The following is a 25,707-nucleotide window of genomic DNA, read 5'->3' as shown; positions in this document are numbered from 1 at the left end:
TGCAGGTGAGATTGTGGATCCCCTCGCTGAAACCATGGCTCCTGAAGGAAGGACCAGCACAGACTTTGCTCTTGAAGAAGGAAGCCCTGCAGGCCCTGCTCCCGCTGCCACCGCCAAGACTGCCGCCTCCGGCTCGAGCACCCTCACACTCCTCCCTGCCGCGCCGGGCCGGGGTGACAAACAAGCGTCCCACCGTCCCACCAGTGCTCCTCCAGCCCCTCGGGAAGAAGGTCTGGCCCCACAGATGGGTTTCAGCAGCGACAGCAGCCCCATGGCCGCTGGCACCGCGAGCCCACCGCAGCAAAGCTCCGCGGCCCAGGCCGCTGTCCCAAAGGCGCCCGCGGGCACAGCCGGGCAGCAGCAGCTCAGCTCAGCTCGGCCGTTTCCGAATCAAACAGCCTCAGCTGCCACCAGGGCTCGCACGGCTGCTGCCCTGCCCCGAGCCGGCTCTGGAGGCGGCCCTGACACGGCTCTGCTGGCCACAGGGAACGCTGGCATTGGCACCCTCGGCGTCGCTCCGCGAGCAGAGGGAGAGGTGGGAAGGGAGAACGGCTCTCGGTTTGAGGGACGCCCTGGAGCTTTGGGGTCACCAGCTTTGCCAGGCACCTCTCCAGCGCCCAGCCCGGCCCGCAGTGAGTACACATCCCGTGGCATCTGCACCTGTGGGAATTCACCCGGGGCGGAAGCAAAGCCTCGCTCAGAGTTCAGAAAAAGGCATCTAAACTTATTTTTTCCGACGTCAAAATTATTTTCTTGGTGCCTGCAATATTTTTTTTTTTTTTTTTCCTACATCAATAATATTTTCTGCAGGGATTGGCACTTTCTCTTTGCTAAATCAGCTCGTGAAAGCGATTCCTCTCTTTGGCCATTTGGCAGTTGCTTTTATTGATGTTACATTTCTTCAGCTCCAAGAGGAGGAAGAGTGCGCTGAGCGTGGCTCGTGGCAACATTTGCTGCTCATCCTTTTGCCACACATCCTGGTTTTTCCTGCAGCCTCTGGCACCAGGACACAGCAGCAGCAGCTGTCTGTGGAGTTAATTTAGGGAGCCAGGGAGGAAAAGGACCTGCCTTCCCTTTCCTCTCAGCAGAGGATGATTAGTCAGAGTCCTGCACAAATCCCCTGTGAGGCAGGAGCTGCCTGGAAACCTGGGAGACTCTGCTTCAAGAGCTGTAATTGAGAGCAACAATGCTGGCGAAGGTTTAATCTGTTTGGGTTTGGGCAGACGTGTTGCAGCTAATTAGGGGATTTTTCTGTTGATTGGAGCTGAATCATGTTTCTGGGAGTCAGATTCGGTCTTAAAGTTACAGTTTTGTTTGGGATAGGAATGCTGCTGTCTCTGTCCGTCAATAAATGTATTTTTTTTTCTTTAGTCTGTCACTGTTCAGCTTGGCTGTTTCAGTTTTACTTCTGCTTGTCTTTATTCTGTCTCTCATGCCCTTCACATCTCTCTGATCCCAAGTCATACTTCCCTCTGCTCTTTTCTCTCTCCCTCCCCTCTGATCTCCTGTTCCTGGTGATCTCCACTCATCCAACCCCACTTCTGGTGCTCCTTCATTCCTTTCTCCCTGGAAAATGCCTTTTTCAGCCATGTAAGGCCAGTTCTGCTTCTCCAACTTCTCTTGTCCTTCCAGCCCTGCTCACCACATGTCCCCTCCTGCCATCCTGCCCTGCCTTGGGCAGCTGTGCCAATGCCCTGTTCAGCTCCTGTCTTCTCTCCTCCTAAAAAAGAAGTTTGGGGGTTTTCTTTAAATGAAAACAAAGTTGGGTGGTGGTTTTTTTGGTTTTTTTAAAGCATAAAATTAGCTAATTTCAACTGACAAAAAAAAAAGCTCCCATGAAAGTAGTTTTCTCCCAGCTGGAAAACAAACCGAAGAATTCTACACACAAAGAAGTTCAGTTTATAAAAACTTGTTTTATATTCCCGATGAATCAAATATTCAGCCGAGTGCTTTTGCTGGGAAAGAAGCTTGTGGAGGGCTTATGCCTAAGGCACAAGAGCAAGAGCCACCAGAGTGGCATCTCACTAGCCCAGGGCAAGAAACACAGAGGGCAAAAGCCCATTTTTGGTGAAGTTTCATATGCAGCTCCTCCTTGTGGCATAATCTCTGACCTGGAGGCTCAACCTCAGCCAGCTCTTCATAGTCTGGTCTTTTAAATATCAGAGGGCTTTTTTGTTATTATTTGAGAATTGTTCAGAATATTTTCCCCTCTCCCCTGAGACAGCTGAATGTGTTTTATCCCTTGAATACCTGTGTTCACGTGACGGGACAGGGCATGGCAAAAAGCAAGCCCAAATCCTTGGATCTGCCTGTTGGTGGTGAGGATTCCTTTGGGATCAGAATTATGCTGGGATAAAGGAACCCTCCTCCAGTGGCCTGCTTCAAGCAGGCATTTCTCCCCTCCCCTCTAAAGCTTTACCTGATTCCTATTTCTTTTCCTCCAGCTGAAGTGATTATTTTCCCAGTGTGAGTAGAATTTGAATGTAAAGTGGTCTACAGAGTTTATCATTCTTTCTGTTTCAAAGACAGCAGCTGAAATGGCAGATTAAAACTGAACATAGCAGTGTGACAGTCTCAGAGCTGGAACCTGGTGCCTGATACCCTGTGGAGGTGCAGTGGGGTCTGTGCAGGGAGGAAAGCAGGCTGCTACACCAAAAAGTAAAGACTGAGAACTTGGTTCAGAATTTTCAACTCAATCCTCAGCCAGATGATAAAGTTCTTGAAGTTTTTGGTGAAGACTATCTTGTATTTATATAAACCATTGAAACATGAGGTCTTGCTGTGCCACGAGTGATGATTTGTTAGGAGCTGGGGGCAGAGTGAAGGCAATTTGTTGGCAACAGTCACAGCATTGGATGATTGCAGACATCACTAAATGGATGGCAAGGGCACAAACCGTGCCTTGGGAAGCTCTTTCTCTGATCTCTGGCCACTTCAGTGTCTCTAGTAACCATTCCAAACCCAGAGGTATTGGGAAACATCGAGAAAACAGGAAATGAACTAAAATGAGTCTGCCTTAATGTCATTGAGCAGATGTGAACTAGGGGGGAAGTGTACACCTTGCTGGGATTCATCTCATCCCACCCCAGCTGTCCAAAGTGTAGATGTCTAAGCTCAGGCAGCTGCTCAGCCTTCCTCTGAGGCTGCAGGGAGGGTTTGGTGCTGCAGTGGTTTCCCTCTGGAGGGACTGGAGGGAAAACCAGCTGAGCCTGGGAGAGCAATTCCAGTGCCTGAATGGAGCAATATTCCAGACATCCCCGAGCACCCGAGGCAGAGCTGGCAGATATGAGACCTCCAGGAGGTCAGTGCCTTCCTTCAGAATCATCTGGGGCTCAGACAGGGCAGACTAAGATGCTGGATGATTTATTTTTAAACTCTTGGGGTCTGGGCTGCATTTCAGAGCTCTGGCCTTCTGCTGTGAGTTGATGCATGTGGCCAGGAATGCTGGACACCGTGACACACTTGTCCATGGACTGCAGTCCATAAAACACGGACAGAAATTCTCTTTTTTTTTACCTTGCAGCCTTCCAGAAACTTAGCGGCACAGTTCAGATCACAAGCATGGAATACTCTCCTGGCTTTAGCAATACAAGCAGTGAGGAATATCAAACCTTTGCACAGCTCTTTGTGGATGAAGTAAGTGGTGAAGAAGACTGTGACCTGCTACCTGTCTCAATAAAACCTGCGTATGCTCTTTTTCCCCCAAAGCCTGTATAACTCACGTGTGTCCCTTGACACACCTGGAAGGTTTGGCTTCCCCTGACTGCCCAAGGCTGCAGGATAACTGTGCAGCTGTGTTTTTGAGGAAGATCAGGATTTTGAGGTTCTCTGGTACTTCCATGACCTCTTCTTCTCGTACCTGGTTATACTGAATTATTGATCTCCTCCAGTGGTGTGGTGGAAAGTTAATGGCATTAGCAAAGTGCTCTGATACCCTTGCCCTGAACAGCACTATCCTAATTAGCTGTATGATTGTTATTATCCTTTGTAGCAGTAGTTCAAGGCTGACAGTTCTTGTAATCATCCTGGATTTTGTAGCCCCATATCTGGAAAGGGAGTGGTTTCTTGAAAAGTCACCTCTGCCCTCACTTCTAATTAGAGTGCAGGATATCAAATCACAACATAGTATATTCTGTGCCTTTAACCCTCACAAGATTCTCGGGTGTTGCCTTTGACAGCATCTAATATTGGAGTGAATTTGTCAGGAGTTTGTTCCTTCTGGTGCTCCCTCAAACACATCCATGCCTGGAAACCCACTGGTTATGCTGGGCTGCTTTATTGCCTCCCTCAGCTCCGCTTCACTGTCTTTCAGAGTCCTTGATAAGTGTGCTGATAAATCCATCACCGGCAATTTGATGGATTCCCAAACCCTGCAGAGGCCTCCCAAGGCTCAGTGGGGACAGAGTCATGACGTGCCACTGGGACACAGCTGGCACAGGGGCACAGGGCACAGGGCAGCCCAGCCTGGAGGTACAGACAACTGCATGGAGGGAAGAGGAATTTCTCCTTCTTGGACATCAAATCAGTTTCCCTCTGGTCACGACTGGTTTGCACCTTTCTGGGTGTGTTAGCAGAGCACAGCTTTCCTGGAGCTGTTATGGCCCCAAGCTGTCACATCAGAAAAACTGTGACAAAACGAGAGTGATGTGATTAGCAAAGCGAAAAGGGAGCAATTCTCCACTGACCTCTCTCTCATTCAGCACCACGCTCTGCCCGAGGCTATTTCAGAACAGCGCAGTATTGAAATGGACTGAAATTAATGTCTTTTCTTCATTCAGTCAGATATCTTAGTCCAGAAAACCATGGATACTAATATATTTAGGAAAAAAATAAAATTGCGAAACGGTTGCAAAAAGGAACGCAATCAAGTTTTGTGTCAGTTTTACCTGGGTCTCAAATTTTCAGGCAGAAAATGATCACTTGTGATTAGAAGGAACTAACTCCTCTTCCCAGCACTCTGTTTTTATGGATCAGCTGGAGAGATGTGTTAGTGTTGATTCCTTCCACCTCTGAGCCACTGCAAATGGGCTATAATTGCATAGCTGCTGTAAAAAATATCCCTAATACTGTATTTCTAGATGCCAAAGAAAATTTAGGAGACCAGAAGGATCTGTGTATTTTCTTTGCAGGTTATGAGGACCAGAAATGGATCTTTTAAAGTAAGTGAGGAGAGTTTTATGAGCTTTAAAAGCACTCTCAGGTTCCAGTTAAATACAGTTTGCCAGAGATTTTTTTAAAACCTCTTTGGAGTCACAATCTACAATTCAGAGGATTTATAAATCCTAATGTGCATAATGGTCTTTAGACCCAGCACTTAAGTGCCATGTGGTTAAATTTGCAGGATAGCAAATGGAAATATCATCCTTTAAATAATGAGAGGGAGGTAAAAACTTGTTGTGACAACCTGCACTGTCATTGTCCAGGCCAGTTCCACCACCTTTCTTGTAATGCAACTTAAAAACAACATAGCTCAAGGTAAAAAAAGTATTTAAACCTTGGGCTTTGTTCAGCTTGTGTTTTACAACAGCCCAAGGATATCATGGCTTGTCCTCAAGAAAATCAGTTGGGAAAGCAAAAGGCTTGAGTTGAAAATATATTCACTGAGTTGTGATGAATTCCCAAGTGGAAAGCCTGTTTTGAATTTGGGTGTCTTAAACTTAGCTGGGCGACAAAAGATGTGAAACTAATAGATGATAACACCTTATGAAGGTGATCCCAATTTGGAAGGCACATACTCTGTGTTTGTGGAGCTGAACACACCTAAAAGGATTGTATTTGAAGGTATATGAATGTGGAATGAGTGTAGGAACGGGGATTAGGTAATTTTCACTATTCCAGTGTAATCTCACCCTTTTGTTAATTTGAGTTCATCCACCTCCGCATCCTGGAAGCTGCTGGTGATGGTGGCTGGGCAGATTTGTGCTCTTCTTCCTAAAGGTGCAACCAAACCGCAGACAGTGGGGAGGGTTTGGGTTTTTTTTCTCTCTGAGTGAAAAAACAGTCTCCAAACAATATTCTGGTCAAATTACTGTACCTTTTACTTACTTATTCCCAGTTTCCAGACTGTCAGTGCATTCCCAGCTTAGGTTTCCTTTGTGTGCTACAGAAATTGCAGATACGACGACAGTCCTGAAGATAATTTCTCTTGTAAGAACTCCGCATATTCAAGGGTATTATATATTGAACATTTATTTACAAAAAAAGTTCTGTTTCTTCCCCCCTCCTTTTTTTTTTTTTTTTCCCTAGTCTAACTTCATCAAGCGTTATTTCGATAACCGAGGGTGTGGTACCTGTTGGGAAATCCCGGAGTCTCTTGGATAAAGGGTTTTGTAGTGTCACCTAGTGGCTAAATACAAATACTGTGAATGTGCCCTGACACTGTTCAAGCTCTGAATCCTGCTTTGGGAGGAAGAACAGGAATAAGGACAAAATCAATCAATCAATCAAACAATCAAACAAACAAACAAACAAACAAACACTGTAGCCAGGTGGGGGTCAGGCTCTGGTCACAGGGAATGAGTGACAGGACAAGAGGAAATGTCCTCAAGCTGTGCCAGAGGAGGTTCAGGGTGGACATCAGGGGGAATTTCTGCATGGAAAGAGTGGTCAGGACTTGGCGGGGGCTGCCCAGGGAGGTTTGGAGTGCCCATCCCTGGAGGTGTCCAAGGAATGCCTGGATGAGGCACTCAGTGCTCTGGGCTGGGTGACAAGGTGGGCATTGGACACAGGTTGGACTCCATGGTCTTGGAGGTCTTTTCCAACCTCGATGATTCTGTGATTCGGTGAAAAAGAACTGATAAAATAAAAATTTCAGGATAGACAGTGAAAGAGGATGAAATCAGGGTGGGCTAAGAGGATGTCACAGTGTTTAATGTTGAGAAGCTCAGACAAAAATTGTGAAAGCTGAAAACTTAGGTCAGGCCTTCAACTTTTCAGTACCTGCTTGTGAAACAGCAGAAAGAGAGAGCAGAAGGAGCCCAAGAGGCCCTGAAATGGGAGATTTGGGGTCTGACCAGATAGAGTTTATGCTCTGCCCAGCTGTCTCCATCCTCCCAGCTCTGCCTGCGTGCTCCATGGGGCACTCCAAGGTTTGCTGTGTGGGACTTGCAGGCGCATGGCAGCTATTTCCAGGGGCACACGGGGGGTCTGCTCTGTGCCATGTTGCCTTGGCACCCAGCACGAGGAACACATCAGCTCTGGTGACTCAGGAAAGGGCTGCAGGACACCTGCAAATCCTGGAGAGATGGATAACACGCAGTGGGGAAGTCAGGGCTGGGTTAAGTGCAGCAGGCAGGGCACAAGGCTGTGCCAAAGGCTGCTTCTCCTGGTGGCTCCCAGCCTCTCCCCTGGGTTCTTCCTGATGGGAATCCCTCCTGGCAGCCCTGAGCATTACACACTGAGATAAACTGTGCCTTAAGCTCATGGCTGAAATCCAGCCCTGCTGCTCCAGATATTTCCTGCAGAATTCAGGGAGAGGAAGAAGCAGTTGGAGTGTAGCCCCCACCTGCCCCCTTATTACCCTGGTCTGGGCATTTAGGAAGAGTTCGGGGTTTTGCTTGGCTCGGGTGAGAAATCAGCTGTAAAGCAAGGTTTGAAGGTCACCTGCTCTAGGTTGTAATGTTCCTGGGCTGAGAGAGCCCTCTGAGGCAATGTGGAGTGTCAGGAGCACCTTCACTTCCACCAGCAATTCCTCGTATGGGATTTCCCATCTCCCCAGAGGCATTCTGAGAGGAAGAACACGGGAGCTTCCCTGCAGTCTCCTCCCTCCCTTTCTGTTACCAGAGGCAATGTCTTGAGCCAAATGACAGATGAGATATCTTAATCACTTGGCTTGTTTAATATTCATGGCTAAATATGCACCACATCCTTCAGCTGCTCTGGAATGAAAATGTTCCAAGGCAAAAGGTCAATTTTCTGCTGCTTCCCTCCAGAGCAGGAAGCACAACACTCATTTTCTGAGCAGTGTACGCAGCCTGAAATGTAATTGCTCCATCTGCCCATCCCCACAGACATTTTGGTTTTTTTTCCAGGTGCATAAATCTCTGCCCCCCGAGGTGCTCCAGCAGATGGATGCTGGTCTGATTCAAGTGCTGGTAACGGGTGTCACTAATGGGAGCACAGTGGTAAGTTTCAATCTGCTGCTTGCAGAAGAAGTGGATGTCCAGCACGTCATCACTGCTTTTTGTGAGGCCTTGGAACACAGCTCCAACCTCACCATCAACAGGAGCAGCCTCTCCATACATGGTGAGGAGCAGCCTGTGCCCCAGTAATTCTTCAGAACCAGAGAGATGATAAAAGCTGTTATTAATCTGTGTCTTCTGAGGTGAAAATATCTGCAAAACACATGGATGAAACGCCTTTCTCTTTCCTTATATTGCTCCTGCTTGCTCATCCAGTGAGTTTTTGAGAGAACACCCACAGGTGACATAGGAAGTGAGGTACCACTGATCCAAAAGTACAAAACCACCTGGTCTCTTTGACAATATCTAGAATCACTTTTACAGAGAAAAAGTTGAGGTGATGTTAGAGGTCATGTATTGAGGGGTTTATAAGCTACCAGTAGAAATGAGTCCCTGAACACAGCCATAATTAGCACTGTTTAAAGAAATTTAAAAACACTTTACCCTCTGCTTTGCACTGATAGTTTTCCCACGAAATAGAAATCCCAAGAAATAAATGAAAATGTGAGTTCTTCACTGGGAGCAGTTGTTTTCCTCACACACCTGTGGGCCTGGAGCTCAGGTGAAAGCCCACACTTTGCCAAGCCCAGCATGATGGCTGATTGTACAACTTCTTTTCTCTTATATGCAGCTGAAGCAAGTAACAAAACCCATTAATCTCCTGACTAAGAGCAGCTGAATTCTGTTTCACAAGTCACCTCTGAAAAAATAAAATACCAAATATTGTATCCCTGACATGATCTATTTGTCCAAAGAACATTGTTACAAGCTGTCAATTAGAATCTCATGCAAAATTCCTTCAGAAACATATTTATGCTGTGTAAGTTTTGGTTGGTTGGTTGGGTTGGGTTGGGTAATTTTTTGGTGGGTTTTTTTGTGTGTGTGTTTGTTTGTTTGTGTGGGGTTTGGGGGGTTTTTTTGGTTGTTTTTTGTTGTTTGGTTGGTTTTTTGCCTGCTACACTCACAGCTGTAAATCTGGAAAGTTGCATATCCTGGCAATTAGAAGGAGCACAACTATCTTGTGGTAGTGCTTTGTAGAGTGCCTGTCCCCCTCAAACCTGGGCTAAAAACAAAGGGGTTGTTTCAGGGACAGGTCCCCAAAGAGCAGGTGGCTGGTGCTGCTTTCTCAGTCCCACCTTTGGTCTGGTTTGCTCTGGTTTTTAGACTTTGGGAAGAGAAAGAGAAGCAAAAGCATGTTTGTTTGTTTGTTTTTTTTTCTCTCAAAAGTGAGAACTTTGGCCAGGTAAAAATTAAAAAAGCAACTAGACTGCTTCCTGGACCAGTCACACAAGCCTTCTGCTTCATTCATGCTGGGCATTTACTCAGCACCCCCTCAGAATTGTGAAATGGGGGAAAAAACTGAGGAGGCCCCTGGGGTTAGAAGCATCCCCTTGGGCAGTTGATCACTTTAGGAGTGGGAAATGTACTGTATTAATATTTAATGCTGCAAGGTTCTTTTGAAAGTTCTGTTTCTCATATTTGTCACAAAAATTAGACAGGATCGTCAAGATTCTCTGTGATTTTCATGAGCAGCAGCAGAGGGGACAGAAGTGGTAATAGGGAAGGTAACAGAAAGAGCTTGATGGGTGGCTTGACCTGTGTATGGCAGCAGGGAGGAAATGCTGGTATTACAAATGACTTTTTTGTATGAACTGATTCATCTGGCTTCTCTCTTTCCTCAGGTCGTTTGTTAGCTGATGTATGATGGGTCTTTAACTTCCTAAATTCTCTTGGGCTTCCTCAGTAATTTATATTTGGTTTTGTAACCACAACGATAAGGAACTTTTTTTTTACTGAAGTCACAATGATTTGTCAATTGATACCAACCTTTGTTCAGTTTTAACTGAAATATTAATGTGATAATAAGCTTTTGGGAAATCCAGCTCTGGAAGAGCTCCAACTTTTTTTTTTCCCCTTCCTTTATTGTGCAAATCAGTGGCTTTTCATTTGGGGCATTCCTGGAAGCTGGGCAGTTCCACAGAGATTTATATATGTGTACAGATTTTATACATTGCTTAGGAAATAGATGGTATTTTTATATTTAAGCCACCACAATTATTTGAGAGCAGTTCTGTGCAATGAGGCACATTGTGCTTTCCTGCAAACAGAGTTTGTTGTCTTGATTCTCTCTCAGTCAGTGGTGGGTGAATACTCAGGATGTAACCCCAGACCCGTGCTGGGTGTTGGGTGTTTGACACACACATTGATCTGTGCTTCCCTTTCCCCCCACTTTTTTCTTCCTGGTACCATTACAGATTGCCACTGACACATTTATTCATCCCTCTCAGTACACACTGAGTACAATATGGGGCTGCCACACGAGGTTTGTCCCACGCATCTCCCAAAAATGAGTTTCCCAAAGCGCTCGAGGTCCCATCTTTTGGATAGTAACTGGTCACAAATGAGTTTGGTTTTTTTTTTTTTTTTTTTAATCAAACTCCTGCTTATAGCCCCAGCCAGAACTGAGCAGTCTCCTACAGCTCCAGGCAAAAACATACAAGCACTTGTTGAGCAACTTCCAGTGGGGGATATTGTGCTAGTACTGATCTTCCAAAAGCTGTTTGTACATGTGCTACACACTAATTGTTGCCGCTGCCAGGAAATAAAATGCTTCAGCTTTACTGATGGGCACTTTATGTGTCTCATGGGTCCTTTCTACAAAAAGGCCCAGCTTTGGCAGTAGGTAGAGCAGGTTAAAAGAACAAAAGAAGCTGGTTTCCTGCCAGTAACTGTGAGTTTCCTCCTAAGAGTTTGCTTTTGCCTGATGAGACCAAGCTGAGCATGTAAATTACAACAGTACCTTTATTTTTTGGCACTCTTCAGCACTTCCCTTCATCCAGAAGGCAACAGTGACGGATAAGAAACCTGTGCACAGCACAATTTTACCTGTGACATTTTTGCAAACTTCAGCTCGTGTTTCTTCTTTTGCTTCACTGGACTTCTCTCCTGCTGAGCACACAGCTCTGGAGGACACCATGTTCTCCAGCACGGAGCTGGCTCCTCTCACCATGGATCCCATGGCAACTCCTGATGTTTCTCCTCGAGCATCTCCAGCTCCCCTTGTCAAACCCACCCAAGAGGTTTCCATTAAAGACACAGTGAGTGTGTTGTGTGAGATTGAGAGGATCGTCCTTGCCATCCAGAAGAGATTCCTGCAGCAGGAGTCTATCCCAGAGAGTTCCCTGTTCCTGGGGGAGCCTGGCTGCAATGTGAGCACCAGCAATGGCACCCACGTTGTGCTGCAGGCGGGCTGGAGCGACTGCGGCACCCAAGTTGAGACCGTAAGTCCTCTGATCAAGGGAATGCCAACAAGCTCTGGAGCACTTTATTGCTCTTTCAGGAGGGGAGAGGCAGTGGCCGACCCTTAGCTAGGTGTACAGTCTATTTGTTGCTGAATTTCTTTTGGAGAAAGAACTCTCCTTCTTGTGTTGGAAAGTTACCTTTCAGTGTGCAGTGAGAAGCACCAAAGAGAAGTCCTGGAAATCTTTGAGGTCAGGCAGCAAAACGCAAAGGCCTGTCCAAACTGAAAGTCACTTCCCATGCCTCTTCTGGGTTCCCTTTTTCTTAAAAGTAATTTCATCATCTCATGCTGACAAATACTCCAATAGTTACCAGTAGAGGGACAAAGAGCGACAGCTCTCTTTGGATCCCAGACCAATGGCTGTGTTCAGGCCATGCCAAAGCACAGAAGCTCCCTTCTGGACAAATGACCATTGCTAAGGAATGATCATTGCCCCATCCCTGGAAGTGTTCAAGACCAGGTTGGATGGGGCTCTGGGCAGCCTGGTCTAGTGGAAGGTGTCCTTGCCCATGGCAGAGGGTTTGGAACTTAATGATTTTTAAGATCCCTTCCACCCAGAGCAGTTCTGTGATTCTGTGATAGGACAAAAAGGAAAATGAGGAAGACTGATGTGTTTTCTTTGCCTCCCTGTACAGTGACAAAGATACTGGAGGTTTAATCTCTTTGATTTTTGCCGTCAGGAGAACGGGGAACGCCCAAGCACCTGAAGCTGGAAAGCTCTGGTACAACCCTGGAAATACTGATGTGTTTTCTCCTTTCTGTGCTGCAGAACATGACTACTACCGTGGTGAAAACCACCCTTCGGAGTGATGTTTCTGCTCAGGGAATAATCCACCACTTGAACATTGCCAGTCCCATCCACTGCGTGTTTCAGAACGATGTCTTGACTTCCTCCGGGTACACTGCAGAAGGGTGAGGAACAACTCTCTCTGCTTTGAAATTCTGCTGTGTGGCTGAGTGCTGCTGTGTTGGGAAAACCCCCAGGGGCTGTAGGTATATCCAGTGACAACACTGTGAGCATCCTGGGAGTCCTGTCCTCAGAACAGTGCCTTTGGTTTTAGCTTTTATATTTTTCAGATCCTGTACTGCATTAATGCATAACTCTAAACTCCATATAGAGAGTTAGTAAGCTCTCTTCACAGTTTGAGCAGACAAAACAATCCTTTTCCAGCCAGAGAACCAAGGTCATCATCACAGCCTCAGGCCTGAAAAGTAAAAACAAAAGTGAATTGGGGGGGAAGCAAACCAGGGGAATGTGACTTCATTACCTGAAGCTGTAATTGGACAATTAACCTCTGATATACAAATAGACCAAACTTATATCTGCCTGAAAAACTCATGACCATCATCCATCTTGGGTGTAGCCTCTGCCAGGCTCCTGCACTGCCCAAGGTGTATCTGTTAGAGGCCTTTAATAAATATCCACTTTATTCTCTGTCTAGCTTCTGTTCTAGGTAGCCAGTCCAAGGCATCAAGGAGATCCCTGCTCTGTGTTTCTCTCCTACTCCAACTAATGTGCCAGTAGATCCAACAAGCTTGGCCTTTACCTGGCTAAACCAGAGGTGAAAATAAACCTTTGGAAACTGCTGGTTCAGGAGTCACAATGCCTGTCTCCTCATTGCCTTCCTGGGCAATCCCTTCTAGCAGTAACAGCATTTTCCTGCTTTTGGAACATATCAGTCGCGTACCTTTCCGCCTGATGTGGGCCTGCAGATTGCTGTGTGGCTTCTGAGAATGGCAGTTTTTAACCCCCCACAAATCTTTATTTGGTCAACTTGAAAAACCAGAAGGTACATCATGCAAATACTTTTTTTGTTATGGAAGGCCCATCTCCAAGTGAGATGGAATCAGAGCCACAGTTCACAGAAAATCAAGGCTGTGCTGACAGAAAATGTGACAGCACAAGCCTTTTTCTCACAGGGAGTGTCCTCCCTTCATACAAGTGCACCTCCTCTCTTGCCTGTCATCGTGCTTAAACTATTGGCATCAGATCCAGTTTCTGTTTCCTAGCCCTGTCCAGAGATTGTATTTTTCTTCCTATTCCCCAGCAAAATCTTTGTCAGGCCACTTTTCTTTGAGCTCTATAATTTTCTCATGCCTTTCACTTTCTGTTCAGATTTTCCCTGTCTCATTTTTTGGCTCTTCTCTTCGGCACTAAGCTTCAACTGTCCTTATTTTGAGCTTTCAAAAAGCTCATAGTCTTGCTTCCCTTCTGCTCCACTCAGGTATTTCTCTCTGCCCTGTTTGAATTGCTGAGACCACCCTTTGGATTTTCCCACTCGTGCTTCCATGCTCTCCACCTTCCCAGCTGAAAACTCGATGCATTTTCACCTTTCCTTTTGAACAGTGTCCTGCCATCCTGGACTGCTGATAACCCTCCTCTGTTTAAATATGTGGGAAAGCAGGCACTGATTTAATAAGAGTTGCAGAAATTTACAGTCAAATTTGTGGCCTTTAAAGAAGTCTAATTGATTTTTCAGACTTTACACCATCTTTGAGGATTTGCACGGATCTGGACACTTTAGAACAGAGATGCAGCTGTTCATTGGAAACTCCCCGGTCCCCAAAAATTTCAGCGTCTCTGCCAGTGAGGATGTGCTGATCGAAGTGGGGATGCAGAGGGCAGGCAGCAAGCTCAAGGTGGTTCTCACTGACTGCTGGGCCACTCCAACCAACAATTCAGTGGATCCCCTGTCATTTGTTTTTATCAGCAACAGGTACAGCAATGCCATTTGCAAATACCATGAGCCATACCTTCGGTCGTACAGTGGCACTGACTAATAATGTATTGTATTTTAAATGCCTTTTACATGTGTTCTCATCATCCACATGCATGGTTCCTTTCTATTTGGCCTGGTTACACCTTCTTTGAACAAGAAAGGTAGATATGAAAAGGGATTTCAAAGGGAAGTTTTTTGAGTTTGGTTGTCTTCCTTACAGTTTTGTGAGGGAATTGTGCTTTTTAACCTGAAGAAATCACTTGAAGATGATTTTGGCAGCCAGTAGTGAAAGAACATTTGAGAAGTGGGTGCTTTATCTCCTTCTCTGGTTCAGAGGTTTCTCTGTGGTTTCAGCTTTATCAAGAGCTTATGTGCTTCTTGTCAATGAGAAATAGGTTATTTAATTCCTCACACATGATATTAAAGCAGCCTCTGGTGAAAGAGGAACTTTGTTCCTGTCTGGATCCCTGATCTCAGACTAATGTCATATTTCTTAGGCTCACCTGCCACCGTAAAATCCAGGGTAATCATTTTGCTCAGTAAAAAAAAAAAAAAATCTAGTCCTTTAAATTTGATGGGTTTTTTCAATTTGTGTTTGGTGAAGCCAAGTTTAAATCCTTCTTTCTGTTACTCTTTCCCTTCTTCTCCAACTCTCCAACCACTTCTCACATCTCCTGTTCCACTTGGTTACTGGGAGAATAAGGCAGCAAGCAGCGCCTTACCACCACTGCACAGCCAGAGCTGCTCCATGAAGGGTCTGGCTGTGACTCCCTAAAGGAAGGAAAACCTTAAAACCCAATTTCTGTGCTATAGCCACAACCTGCCTTCTCTAGCCTTAGCTGCTCTGTGTGCTTTCTGTCTCCCTTTTCAGCTGTCCCATCCCAAATACTTACACCACGCTGCTGGAAAATGGGAATTCGAGCAAAGCTCAGTTTAGGATGAAAATTTTTTCCTTTGTCAACAACTCTGTGGTTTACTTACACTGCAGAATTCGCATTTGTATGGAGACACCAGGAAGCACCTGCAGGACCGTAAGTGTTTCGCTCTGACATGCTATTCCCCACCCACACCCCTCAAAAATATTTTTTTCTCAGTGCCATATGGAGTCCTGCAATGGAATGGAAGGAGTAGTGTTTCCAAACAAGGTTTAAAATAACTCTTGAGGTTTCCTTTGTTCTCTACTGAGAGCAGAGAAGAGTGGGGAAACACTACAACCGTATGGAAGTGTCAGCTTTTCTTCCCGTTGCTCATCCTCCTAGAAAAAAAAACAACATGGAACTGAGTTGGGGAACCTGAGAACTGGACCTTTCACTCATTTTAAGGATGATTAAAAAGCAATGAAATTAGGCTGGTTAGAAAAGTATCAGCTCAGATGGATGTGCCACAAAATAGGAATTCCCAGAGTAGCAGTGTCAGAAGAATGTCTGAGTAAATTTATATCTTTTTCTGTCCTTTTTATTTTTCTTATCCCTTACAGATTTTTTTCTTCAACTGCGAGTTTAGGTGCCAGGAAAGGAAGTTCAGTGTCATTAAGTTTCTAGGGCTGTGACTTTAATATCGTTTATTATGGCTTTTTAAAGCCTGATGGCTTTTATTTGCAATAAACCAAGTCATGTTCTGATAAGAACTGCAGTTTTTAACTGTCTCTGCCACAAAGCATTGCATTGTTTCCTTTGACTTGCAAGTAAGTGATACACAGCTTTATCTAAAAATGTGTTGCTGCCATATAAATAAGAAACAATACATTTAACTGATGGCTTTTTCCCCTTACTAGCAGACACTTGGGAATTCTCCTCTTCCTCTGCCAACCTTCCTGGCTCTTTTTCTATCAAGGATGTTTTCATTAGCAGTTTGGTGTTCCCCCATTGTTTAACACTTTCCTCTAGCTCTAAATAACACCGTTTAAAATCATTAGTAAGCAAATTATTTCTTCCTAAAGGATTTAAAAAGGTTACCAGAAGATGCTTGTTTCCTTTCTCAAAGTATAAGGCTTCCTCCAGATTAAAAAAAAAAAAAAAAAATAAAAATAAACCCCAAAACAGTAGGGACAGGAAACATGACTGACAATGGTAATATGCCTCCAGTTTTGCAGCTGAGTATGAATATAAATCCTATATAAATATAGGATGTATTTTTCTTTCTCCTGTGCAAAATTTACCCCTATGAGAAGTCAGTGAATTCAACATCTTTGACCGAGGCTAAATTGTGATGTGGAGAAGACACATCCCAGGCACATCTACGCAGGGTGAGCAATGGCTTTTACAAAGAAGGGAGGAGGAGCTGCAGAAGGTGCAAAGATCAAGGAGGATGAGAAAGGACAGAGGATGTTTGTAAATAATGTAAGATGGCTGGGAAAAGTGCCCTGGGTCTGGAATCTGACCCTCTAATCTGTTACTCTGGGGAATAGTGACTTGCTTCAGGGCAGGATTAGCTCGGCTCTTCACTCACACACTCGATACTAACATCTTGTATTATTTCTTCTTACTCCATCTATTTATTCCTTGTTTTCTCTGTGGAAGAGAGTAAGGCACTCTAAAGTTTGGAGCTGAAAAAAAAATGGACTGGCTGAGGAGAAAAGTAGTAAGAAATGAGTAAGAAAAATTACTTTGAATGGGAAGAGGAGTGATGTGCCACCACCATGCAGAAGTTTGGTGGAACGTGGCTGCTCCATGGCCATGTGGAACCAAAAATTCATTGCCATCAGGGAGCAACTACATAAATGTCTTCTCTAACAGATCCACCTACCTGGGGAAGCTACTTGAGAGCATACCAAAGTGAGAAATAACCACATGGGTATTTTTCTGGGGGCTGTCCCAGAAAGTGTCCAGCTGATGACACTTGCTGGGAGGGCATTGTAGAGGTTTTCCTACAGTCAGTGCAGTCAAAACTGGTGAGACATTCTGGAATAAACACGACACCCTGCTGATTTTATTGGTCATGGTATGGTGCTGCCATTTCTCTGGGGGTTTTTGTGCCCTTCCAGAAGAGCCACAGCACCCTTTGAATAAAGCCAGTAGGGTTTTGGTTCCCATCAGGGACCTTTAGGCAGCAACTTAAAACAAGGCAGCAAACAACAACAAAAAGGAAGTGAGCAGAAAATGCCTGTGGAAATGCTGCTCACACAGAGCTAAAGCAGCTGATCCTCAGCATCCCACAGGACAGGGATTGTGGTTCCCAGATTAGTGGTTCACCTGTCACTGAGGTTGTGAGTAGATTCAGGATGATACAGTGCTGGCAGGGTTTGAAAGCTGCTGCTGCTTTTGCTGGTGCTGTTTGCAACATCTGCTGTGCCTGCCATGGGCAGCAGAATCCCAACAAACGTGCTTGCAGAACCCTGGCATTAGTGATAAACTTATTCTCCCATAAGGTTTCTCTAAAACAAACAGTTAATGAAAAGATTGTCTGTGTGAAATGACTGTTCACAGCAGTGTGTTCCAGCGTGAGTAATCACATATTTTATACTGATTTTTGCCTGATGCCATTTCTTTTGGACTTCCTTTTGGTGCTAATTTCAGTTTAACAGATCATAGGGGTAAGAAACAAAAGCCCGACTGTGAGAGTAGCACTGTGCGTTCACAAGCTCATCAGAAGGCTTTGCATTTTTAATTAGTAAGCCAGATGACTTGTTGGAGTTTGACTTGATCATTGCAGAGATGCCATGCGAGGGCTGGACTCCTGAAGGCTGGAGAAACCATCGCCCTGCACAGAACATCCTGGGGACCCCTGTGTAAATCAGCTGGTGAGTTGAGAACAGACTATCATGCCAAGATTATTTTGTGCTGGCGAAGGAACCTGGAGGCCTGTGACACACGAGGTTTTTGTGCCCTTCTGTATTCCCTGGGAGCAGGCATTCCTGCTGGAGCCACGTGGCAGCGTGGAGAAGCACGTGCTCTCCTCGGAGCAGGTTGTCAAGGGAATGTAGAAAGGAAGATAAAGTGCTTTTGTGTGGCTCTTTGCACAGGGTAACAAGTGCAACAACCACAAAACCAAAGAATTATTTCAATTGTGAAGTCTGAAAGCGGAGTTGATCTTTCAGATTGCGATCGGTGTTCCAAGTGTTTGCACTGCTGTTAGTCTGCAATTATTTGGGGCTCTGAAGGCCCAAATCAGAGGATGTAAAAGATTTTATTGTGTTTCCTTTGGCTCCCTGGTATTGACTTCATTACCAGGGTGAGGGGAAGTGGCAGAGTACAGCTGATGCACAGCAGCCTTGGTTAATTTGGTGCAGCACAGGTTAATTGAGGGCAAACACCAGCACCAGGGACAAGCAGGGTCTAATCTGTTATGCACCTGCTTTTTCTGCATTTAACCTTTCAAGGGTACCCGTGGTCTCTCATTTTTTCAGTCATTTGCTCCCCTCCAGGTTTACATTTATAACTTCTTAATGTAAAACACACATTGAGGGTGTTTTGGCTTACCAATATCAGAGTCTTAACTTGTGGCTACCGTGGATAGACAGTTCATAATGTTCTTTTGGACCTAGGAACTGACTCTGACTTAGAAGAATGTATTTTTCTTCCATTACACGGTCTGTTCAAATAGGCTCTCACTGCTTATTTCTGAATTAGTTCTTTAAAAAAAAAAAAAAAAAAAAAAAGGCAATTAATGTAGCCTTCTTTTTTTAGCTCTTACAGTAGCTAAAGTAGCTCTCACTCCCATTTTTGCTGGAGATCCTGATTCACTTCTAATTTTGAAAAATGGCCATTTCCCAAAAGGGCTTCTGGTGAAGGGAGCTTTCTTTGGGTTGTGCTAAATTTATTTCTAGGAAAAGGTGGCACTTTTGGATGTCTCTTATTCCTAGTTTGGATAATCACATCACATTTTAAGTGATCTACATCTCTGTGTTGAAGGGGACAACGTGAATTATGATGTCAGGTAATAACAGGTGTAAGTGCTGCAGTGAAACATGAAAAACTTTACCTGCTCTGCCAACACTTGGTCACATGTGATGGCAAAGGCCACTGTTCCACATCCTCAGGAGGGTCTGCTCTGTGTCTGGCTACAGGCTGCCTTTTCCACTGTGCATATTTGAATTTGTTCCTTTGTTTTATGCTGAAATTCAAAAATGAGACTGAATACATTACACAGCACTGCTTTGGCCTGTCTTGGAAGGATGCCCTGGGTGTTGTGTAGCTTGAACACTGCTCTTACTGACCTCTGTGGCTACCAGCAATGCCTTTTGGCCAAAAAAACTTGTCTCTAATTGTAGGCATGTGTGCAGTGGTATTTATCTTCTGTGTACCTCAGGTACCACACTTGTGCCTGGCAAAACAAGTGCTGTCCTGAAAATGTAAGCAAACAAATGCATGATTCTGTAGGTGCATCGAGCCTTTTGCAGGAAAGAATTGTAAGAACTTGTACAAACATGAAGAGACGCAAAATAACAAAGGGAGAGGGGTTGCTGCTTGCAGATTTGGACAAATACATGGCAGTGGTTAAAAGGGAACCAGGAGAACACTTTCTGTCTGTGACCTGTGGTGCCTTGGAGGCAGCTGGCAACATGAGACTTGACTCTTGCCCACACTGGGGCATTCGGTGTTGGCTCTTTCCTTCCCCTCTGAGTCTGGGTGTTGTTCCAGCAGAGCACAGGTCTCCTGCAGGTCCTGTGCCCTGTGTGCCAGACTTGTGCAGACATTGCAGACACCCTCGGGCTGCTCAGCTGGCTCCAAACAACTGCTCAGGTGCAGCATTGAGCCCGTGGTGACCAAGGCAGGGTCACTCCACTGACCACCCCAGCCACAGACAGAGACCCAGCACACACAGAGTGTCCTTCCCCAAACACTCTGTGTTTGAAGAGCAGTTACCTACATGATAAAAGCAAATCAAGTCATTTTTATAATCATAGATGAACGGAGGATGGATTAAGATAGGGAATGCTTCACCTCTAAAGTGCTTCTGAAGGTCAGGCAGCATTTTAAAAAGTCACCAGTACTAATTCTTTAATTCTCACTTAAGCTGAAAATCACACTCATGTCTGCAGGGACTCTACACTGGCGTGGAAAAAGAGAACATGGTCTGTCCTGACACCCTCCCCAGAAGGCTGATACACTTCTGTAGCACAATTCTGTACTGGCATGAAAAGATTCAGGAATTTCAAAGCTTTTTTTCTTTCAAGTCTTGATTTTTAAAAATTTTTTTATTGGGATTTTTGGTTTGTTTTTTTTTTTAGCATCTGATTTGAAGACAGAGAAGGCTGGAATGGGAATTGGATACATCATCCTCATAGCCCTTGCTGTGGTTGGTTTTGTGCTGGGAGTTGTGACCCTTCTCATTTTCCAGTACCAGCGAAAGACAGGAAGATACAACCTCAGGATCAAGTCTGACAACTTCAGCTACCAAGTGTTCTATGATTAGTGATTCACAGGTTATCACATGTAAGTACTGAATTATGATCAGCTGCATTTTTTAGCTGTTTATCTCTTCCTGAAATGGTGAAATACTTGTTGATAACCACCTTTTATATGAGAATATTTGAACCTGCTGTCCTTTTTGCTGTGGGTAAATGTCATATAAATAAGAAAGAAATTCCTACTGTTCTTCCCTGTTTTCAAATGGTGCAAACTACAAGAGGAGGAAGACAGCATTGTGCCCTTCATCTTCCTTCATGGCTTTGATCTTGGTCAGAGTAAACAGCACATCACCTTAGCAATAAGTAAACACCAATAAGCATTTCCACAAAAAAGCCATATAATATTTGTGTTTAAACCAGTGACTAGTGCAATAAAGGAGAGTAGCTTTACCACTCTCTCTATAAATTTTCCTCAGAAGCGATCGCTTTCTGCAAAAGCTTGGGTTTAATTATTATTTTTTCGAGATTTTTTTGGAGAAAGTAGTGGGATGTTAAACACAAAGAGCTTGAAATACTGAGATGCATAAGCAGTGATACATGTGCCTGCAGAGAGTCTGAAAACATAACTCTGAGGAGACTTAACCACTGCCACATGGTCTGCCTCTGAAACTTGGGAATTTTACACCTTTTCAGGGCACCACAGGATTCAGCACTTTTTCTGTAAAATGAGTCTGTTCCAGCAGCTCAGCATCATTTGCATGCTTGTCTCTTTAAGAGGAGGAGAGAGAAGTGAGAAAGCTGGCAGGCTGAGAAACAGCACCTAACACCGCCTCACAGCTCAAGGATGTTTGCTGTGGATGGAATTCCGTTCCTGGAAACGGGTTTATTTGCCATTATTGCCAGAGTTAGTCAGTAACCCTTCCCTGGTGCAGGCCTCCCACAGGACAATGCCATGGCCTCAGTAAATGCATTGGACGCATCCTGATGGCATTTGCAGATAATTGATTCACTGAGCACAGTAATGTTTAATACACACCACAGGCAAAGGGCGGGGAACACTATCCCAGCTTCCTGCTTGCAAGTCTTGAGTGGTCACATTTAGCTGCATTTCCCTCTTTCCTCCCACAGGCCACCCTCTTACCCATCTGTGGGCAGCTCCTGGGAGATGCCTGCAGGTCAGGGTGATGCTCTGGTGGCTTCCCATGGGCAGGATGTGCCAGGAGTCCCAAGGGAAGGTACCTGGGACTCCTTGGTACAACTCCAGCAGCTGTAGTTCCATCAGGGATACAAATCCCACCACGGAGCCATAACCCAGCATAAAGGGCACATCGAGGTGCCTTGGATTAAAACCTACACATGGAATCTCTGAGTCTCTCTACACAGCAAGAATGGCTTCTCTTGCATTCATCATTCTGCTCACCTGAGTAATACCTGGTAGTAATGGGAATTCTGGAGTTGTGCAAAGAGGTTGTAGCATAAAGGATATTGTTTATGCCTTGAGAAGGCTGACCTGGGATAGAGACTAGACAGAGATAGAGAATAAAGCAGATATTTATTAAAAGGCCTTTAAGGATACACCCTGGGCAGCACAAGAGCCTGACCAGGGCTGCACCCAAGGTGGACCCAAAATGGTCACAAAATGAACAACTGGTTATGAGGTCTCACACTTTTATAAGTTTTGGTCTATTTGCATATTGAGGTTTAATTGTCCAGTTATAGCTTCATGTTATGAAGTCCCACCCTTGTTTTCTCCCTTCAGTCCACTGTTGTTTGTGCTTTTGGCCCTGAAACTTGTAGTTGTTGTCCTTGGTCTCCAGCAGGAAAAGGATTTGTTTTTTCTCCCTACCCTGTGAAGAGAGCTGGCTGACACTGAATATGAGGCTCAGAACTGCACCCCTAGGCAGCACAGAATCTGAAAAACACGAAAGCAAAAACTTAAGGCATCATTGTCAGGCTCAGCACTTCTACATCATGATGGAATATCAGTTAATGGCTCCTTTTTGGAGTTGGAACTACTCAGCTCTTCTTTCCTATGTACTTACTATCTTTGGAAGGGAGTTGATTACCTGTCTCAATCCTGATTAATTTGGTTTGTATTTTTTTTTCCTAGTGGGATCGTATCACGTGGAGAATTGAAGTTTGTCTTCACTCAGCATTTGGCTTTCCTTGCTCTACACAACACCATCTCTTTCAAACTATTGTAATATATAAAAAGCTTCTATACTCCCTTTCTCTGCTCCACCTCTTTTTTTCTTAGCAATCTGGTTCTTCCCTCGTGTCCTAAGAACTCTTTGTGACAACAGCTCCAGGTTGAAGGGAATTTTGGCAGTTTTTCCATTGATAAAATAGAAGGGAAGAAAACAAAGACATCTGGCTCTCTCTTCAAGTTCCAAGATCTGGTTTTCTCACCGTGACGTATCACTATGTGCTCATCTTAGCATCACTCGTGCCATTAATATTGACAAGTTGCATGTTTCCATTGATATTCAAGGAAGTAAATCAGCAAACCCTCGGAGAGATCTCTTTTTCAGTTTGTAAGTCGCTGTTTACTCAGGGTGAGGTTGAAACTTTGAGCTGCAGCAGCATTGAAGACCTAACTGTGCAACGCCTTAAGTATACAGAAGCTGGGGAACAAGCACTGGATTTGCCACCAAGAGAGGAAAAGCCACTGTGGATCTGGGGCTTAACATACTCAGGGTGTTCTTCAGCATGAGTTTTTAAATTTGATTCATTCTGTAATCGACAAGGATTCAGTGGAAAAGAAAGAAAAAAACACCAACAAACTATTTTTGTTGCTGGCAGCCCATGTTTTTCCAGATAAATCAATTGGTACCTGTGTATTCCGCTTCATTAGAGCCTAATGATTGTGCAGTCAAGTCACACGGTGCTTCCCACCTAACTGAGAGCTCTCCAATTTCAAATGAAGAGTTATGAATTTGACCTGAATTTTGCCTGGCTGCGAGACCATCAGTGCAGCAGCAAAGGCTCCGTTTGCATGGTCCACTGGGTACAACAACAGTCTGTTCAGCTGGATAAACTGGGGCAAAAATCTCTTCCACGCAGTCAGCATCTCCTGCAGCGCTCTTCCCTGGGCTGCTCTTCTCTGCTGCCCCAAATCTCCACCTAAGTGAGTGTGTTGGAAGATGGGAGGTGAAGAGGTGTTAATAACCTGTCCCACCAGCCCTTGGTTCTGTTTGCTGCAGGCATTCCTCCTACACAGTGATAATCTGCTGTGCCTGGGTCACATCTAACTTAGTAATTCATAAAGAAATTAATTCCTCCTTTAGCTCAATGGACACTATTATAAATAACTCTTAGTTGAAGCTGGTCCTTAGTTTGAAGTCATGAATGTTTCTAGTAGCCATGGCACTGAGGTGCTGATTTTTGGGTACAGAATAGAAAAGGAAAGTGGCTTTTCTATCCTCCTAGTCCAATTTCTATTAGGTAGTAAGATTACAGGGTAAAAGACTTGCACATTTTGCAAAAGGTTGTGCTGATTGATTCTAGAGCTTTTATATATACCTTTTAAATATATCAATACATTTCAGAATAATCATTTGGATTCTGCCTTAGATTCAAGTGACTCTAAAAGGACTAAGATACTTTGACTTGTCTTTTCCTTATGGAAATAAGAGTTACCAGACCCTGATCTTAAAAAAAAAAAAAAAAAAAAAAAAAAAAAAAAATAAAAATAAAAATAATAATAAATCCATTTAGTTGTAAGTGGTGAAACTATAAATTATCTTTGCAGTCTTAGTCTGATGAATGTAGAATCATAGAATGGTTGGGGTTGGAAGGAACCTTAAAGACCATCTAGCACCCAGTCCCTGCCATGGGCACAGATACCTTCCACTGTCTCAGGCTGCTCAGAGCTCCATCCAGCCTGGCCTTGGACACTTCCAGGGATGGGGAGTCCACAATGTCTTTGGACAGCAACATAACCATTAGTTCTTGTTATGTAGGAGTCTCTTGATTTCGCTCAATTTGCTGTCAAATGTGAAATGTGATTGCTTTCTGCACTCAGTGACAGGATCAGTTACTTCACTATAAGTAATCTTCTAGTTTTTAGTACTTACAATCCTGAACTTCTTGGAGGTGACAGGATTAGAGATCTGCCTGTGGATTTTGGTGGAGCTGTGTCATTTTCACAAGATGAGCACTACCCCTCAGGATGAAATGTGAGCCAGTAGCTTGTATTTGATAACTTGCATGCTCAGCAGAAACTGTAATTTGTGAGTGAGTCTGTTTATAGGAATTTTGGTATCTTAATAAAAGCAGCCTTGTAACATATTGTTGACTTCTGTATTGTGATGTTTCCCTGTGTGATTTACTCACAGGTATTAAAGATGTGCACTTGGTGGACTTGGCAGCTTCTGAACCATTCCAGTATCAGTATAATGTTCAGAAATCACTGAAAACATGACACAGGACCTTATCCAAACCCCAGTGGACTGCAGTTACCACCAACTATATACCTGTACCTCCTAAGTGTTTATTTCTTTACAAAGGGTAAACACACTTTAGTTTCACCCTTTTCAGCAAAGACAACCAAGAGAGCATTCAACATTCCCAGTCCAATTTATTGCAACAATGTGATGGTTCAATCTGCAACTACTGTCACACCAGCCTCCCCAGGTGTTTAATTTACAGTTCTGACAGCTGCTCCAAAAGAAGAATTGAGTGCTCTCTGCTTGAATAAACAGATTCTTAAAGAGTTGCCAGCTCTGCACCGCTCCTTTATCCCTGAAGAAGTTGTCCAGGGGGTCCCATCCACTGGTTCCTTAAACAACTGAGAGTTTGGTCTTCTAAAATTCAGTGTTCTGACTCTTTGCCTGGCCTATATGCCTCAGGCATGTGAAACCCACCAGGGCATGATCCCTGCAGCCCAGGCTGCTGCCAATATTGACATCGCTACCATTTAAAAACATAAGTGTAAATAAACAAACATATAAATAAATAAAAACAAAGCCCCCAACATTTATTTTACCTATGCTGGTAAGCAACAGGTGTAGTAATGCTTCCTCTCTTTGTGTACTATCACCTGGACTAAGAAATTACCTTCATTGTGTCCAGGAGCCTCATGGATTGCTTTCAGATCCCCGTGCTGCTTTTTCCCCTTTCCAATTTGGCATTGCCCATATTTTGTTCTTTCAACGAAGCACTGGCTCCAAATAATTATTTAAAACAATGGACGAAAAATATGTCAAAATGAAGATT

The 25,707-nt window shown here is 44.4% G+C and overlaps 1 protein-coding gene across 1 annotated transcript in view; it reads left to right on the top strand.

Annotated features, from left to right (window-relative positions):
- Positions 1-23,639, top strand: part of UMODL1 (uromodulin like 1) — a 72,109-nt gene extending 48,470 nt beyond the window's left edge. The window contains 11 exon segments of the mRNA XM_058419305.1: positions 6-558; positions 2,526-2,620; positions 3,524-3,636; positions 8,031-8,244; positions 11,004-11,461; positions 12,251-12,393; positions 13,962-14,198; positions 15,073-15,232; positions 17,853-17,940; positions 20,371-20,575; positions 22,601-23,639. Of these exon segments, the coding sequence (XP_058275288.1) occupies positions 6-558; positions 2,526-2,620; positions 3,524-3,636; positions 8,031-8,244; positions 11,004-11,461; positions 12,251-12,393; positions 13,962-14,198; positions 15,073-15,232; positions 17,853-17,940; positions 20,371-20,555 (2,246 nt within the window). The 3' untranslated portion in view covers positions 20,556-20,575; positions 22,601-23,639.
- The last annotated feature ends 2,068 nt before the right edge of the window (positions 23,640-25,707 follow it).

Source organism: Hirundo rustica, chromosome 2 (genome assembly GCF_015227805.2).
Source record: "Hirundo rustica isolate bHirRus1 chromosome 2, bHirRus1.pri.v3, whole genome shotgun sequence".
Lineage (NCBI taxonomy): Eukaryota > Metazoa > Chordata > Aves > Passeriformes > Hirundinidae > Hirundo > Hirundo rustica.
This window is presented reverse-complemented; position numbering and strand designations above follow the sequence as displayed.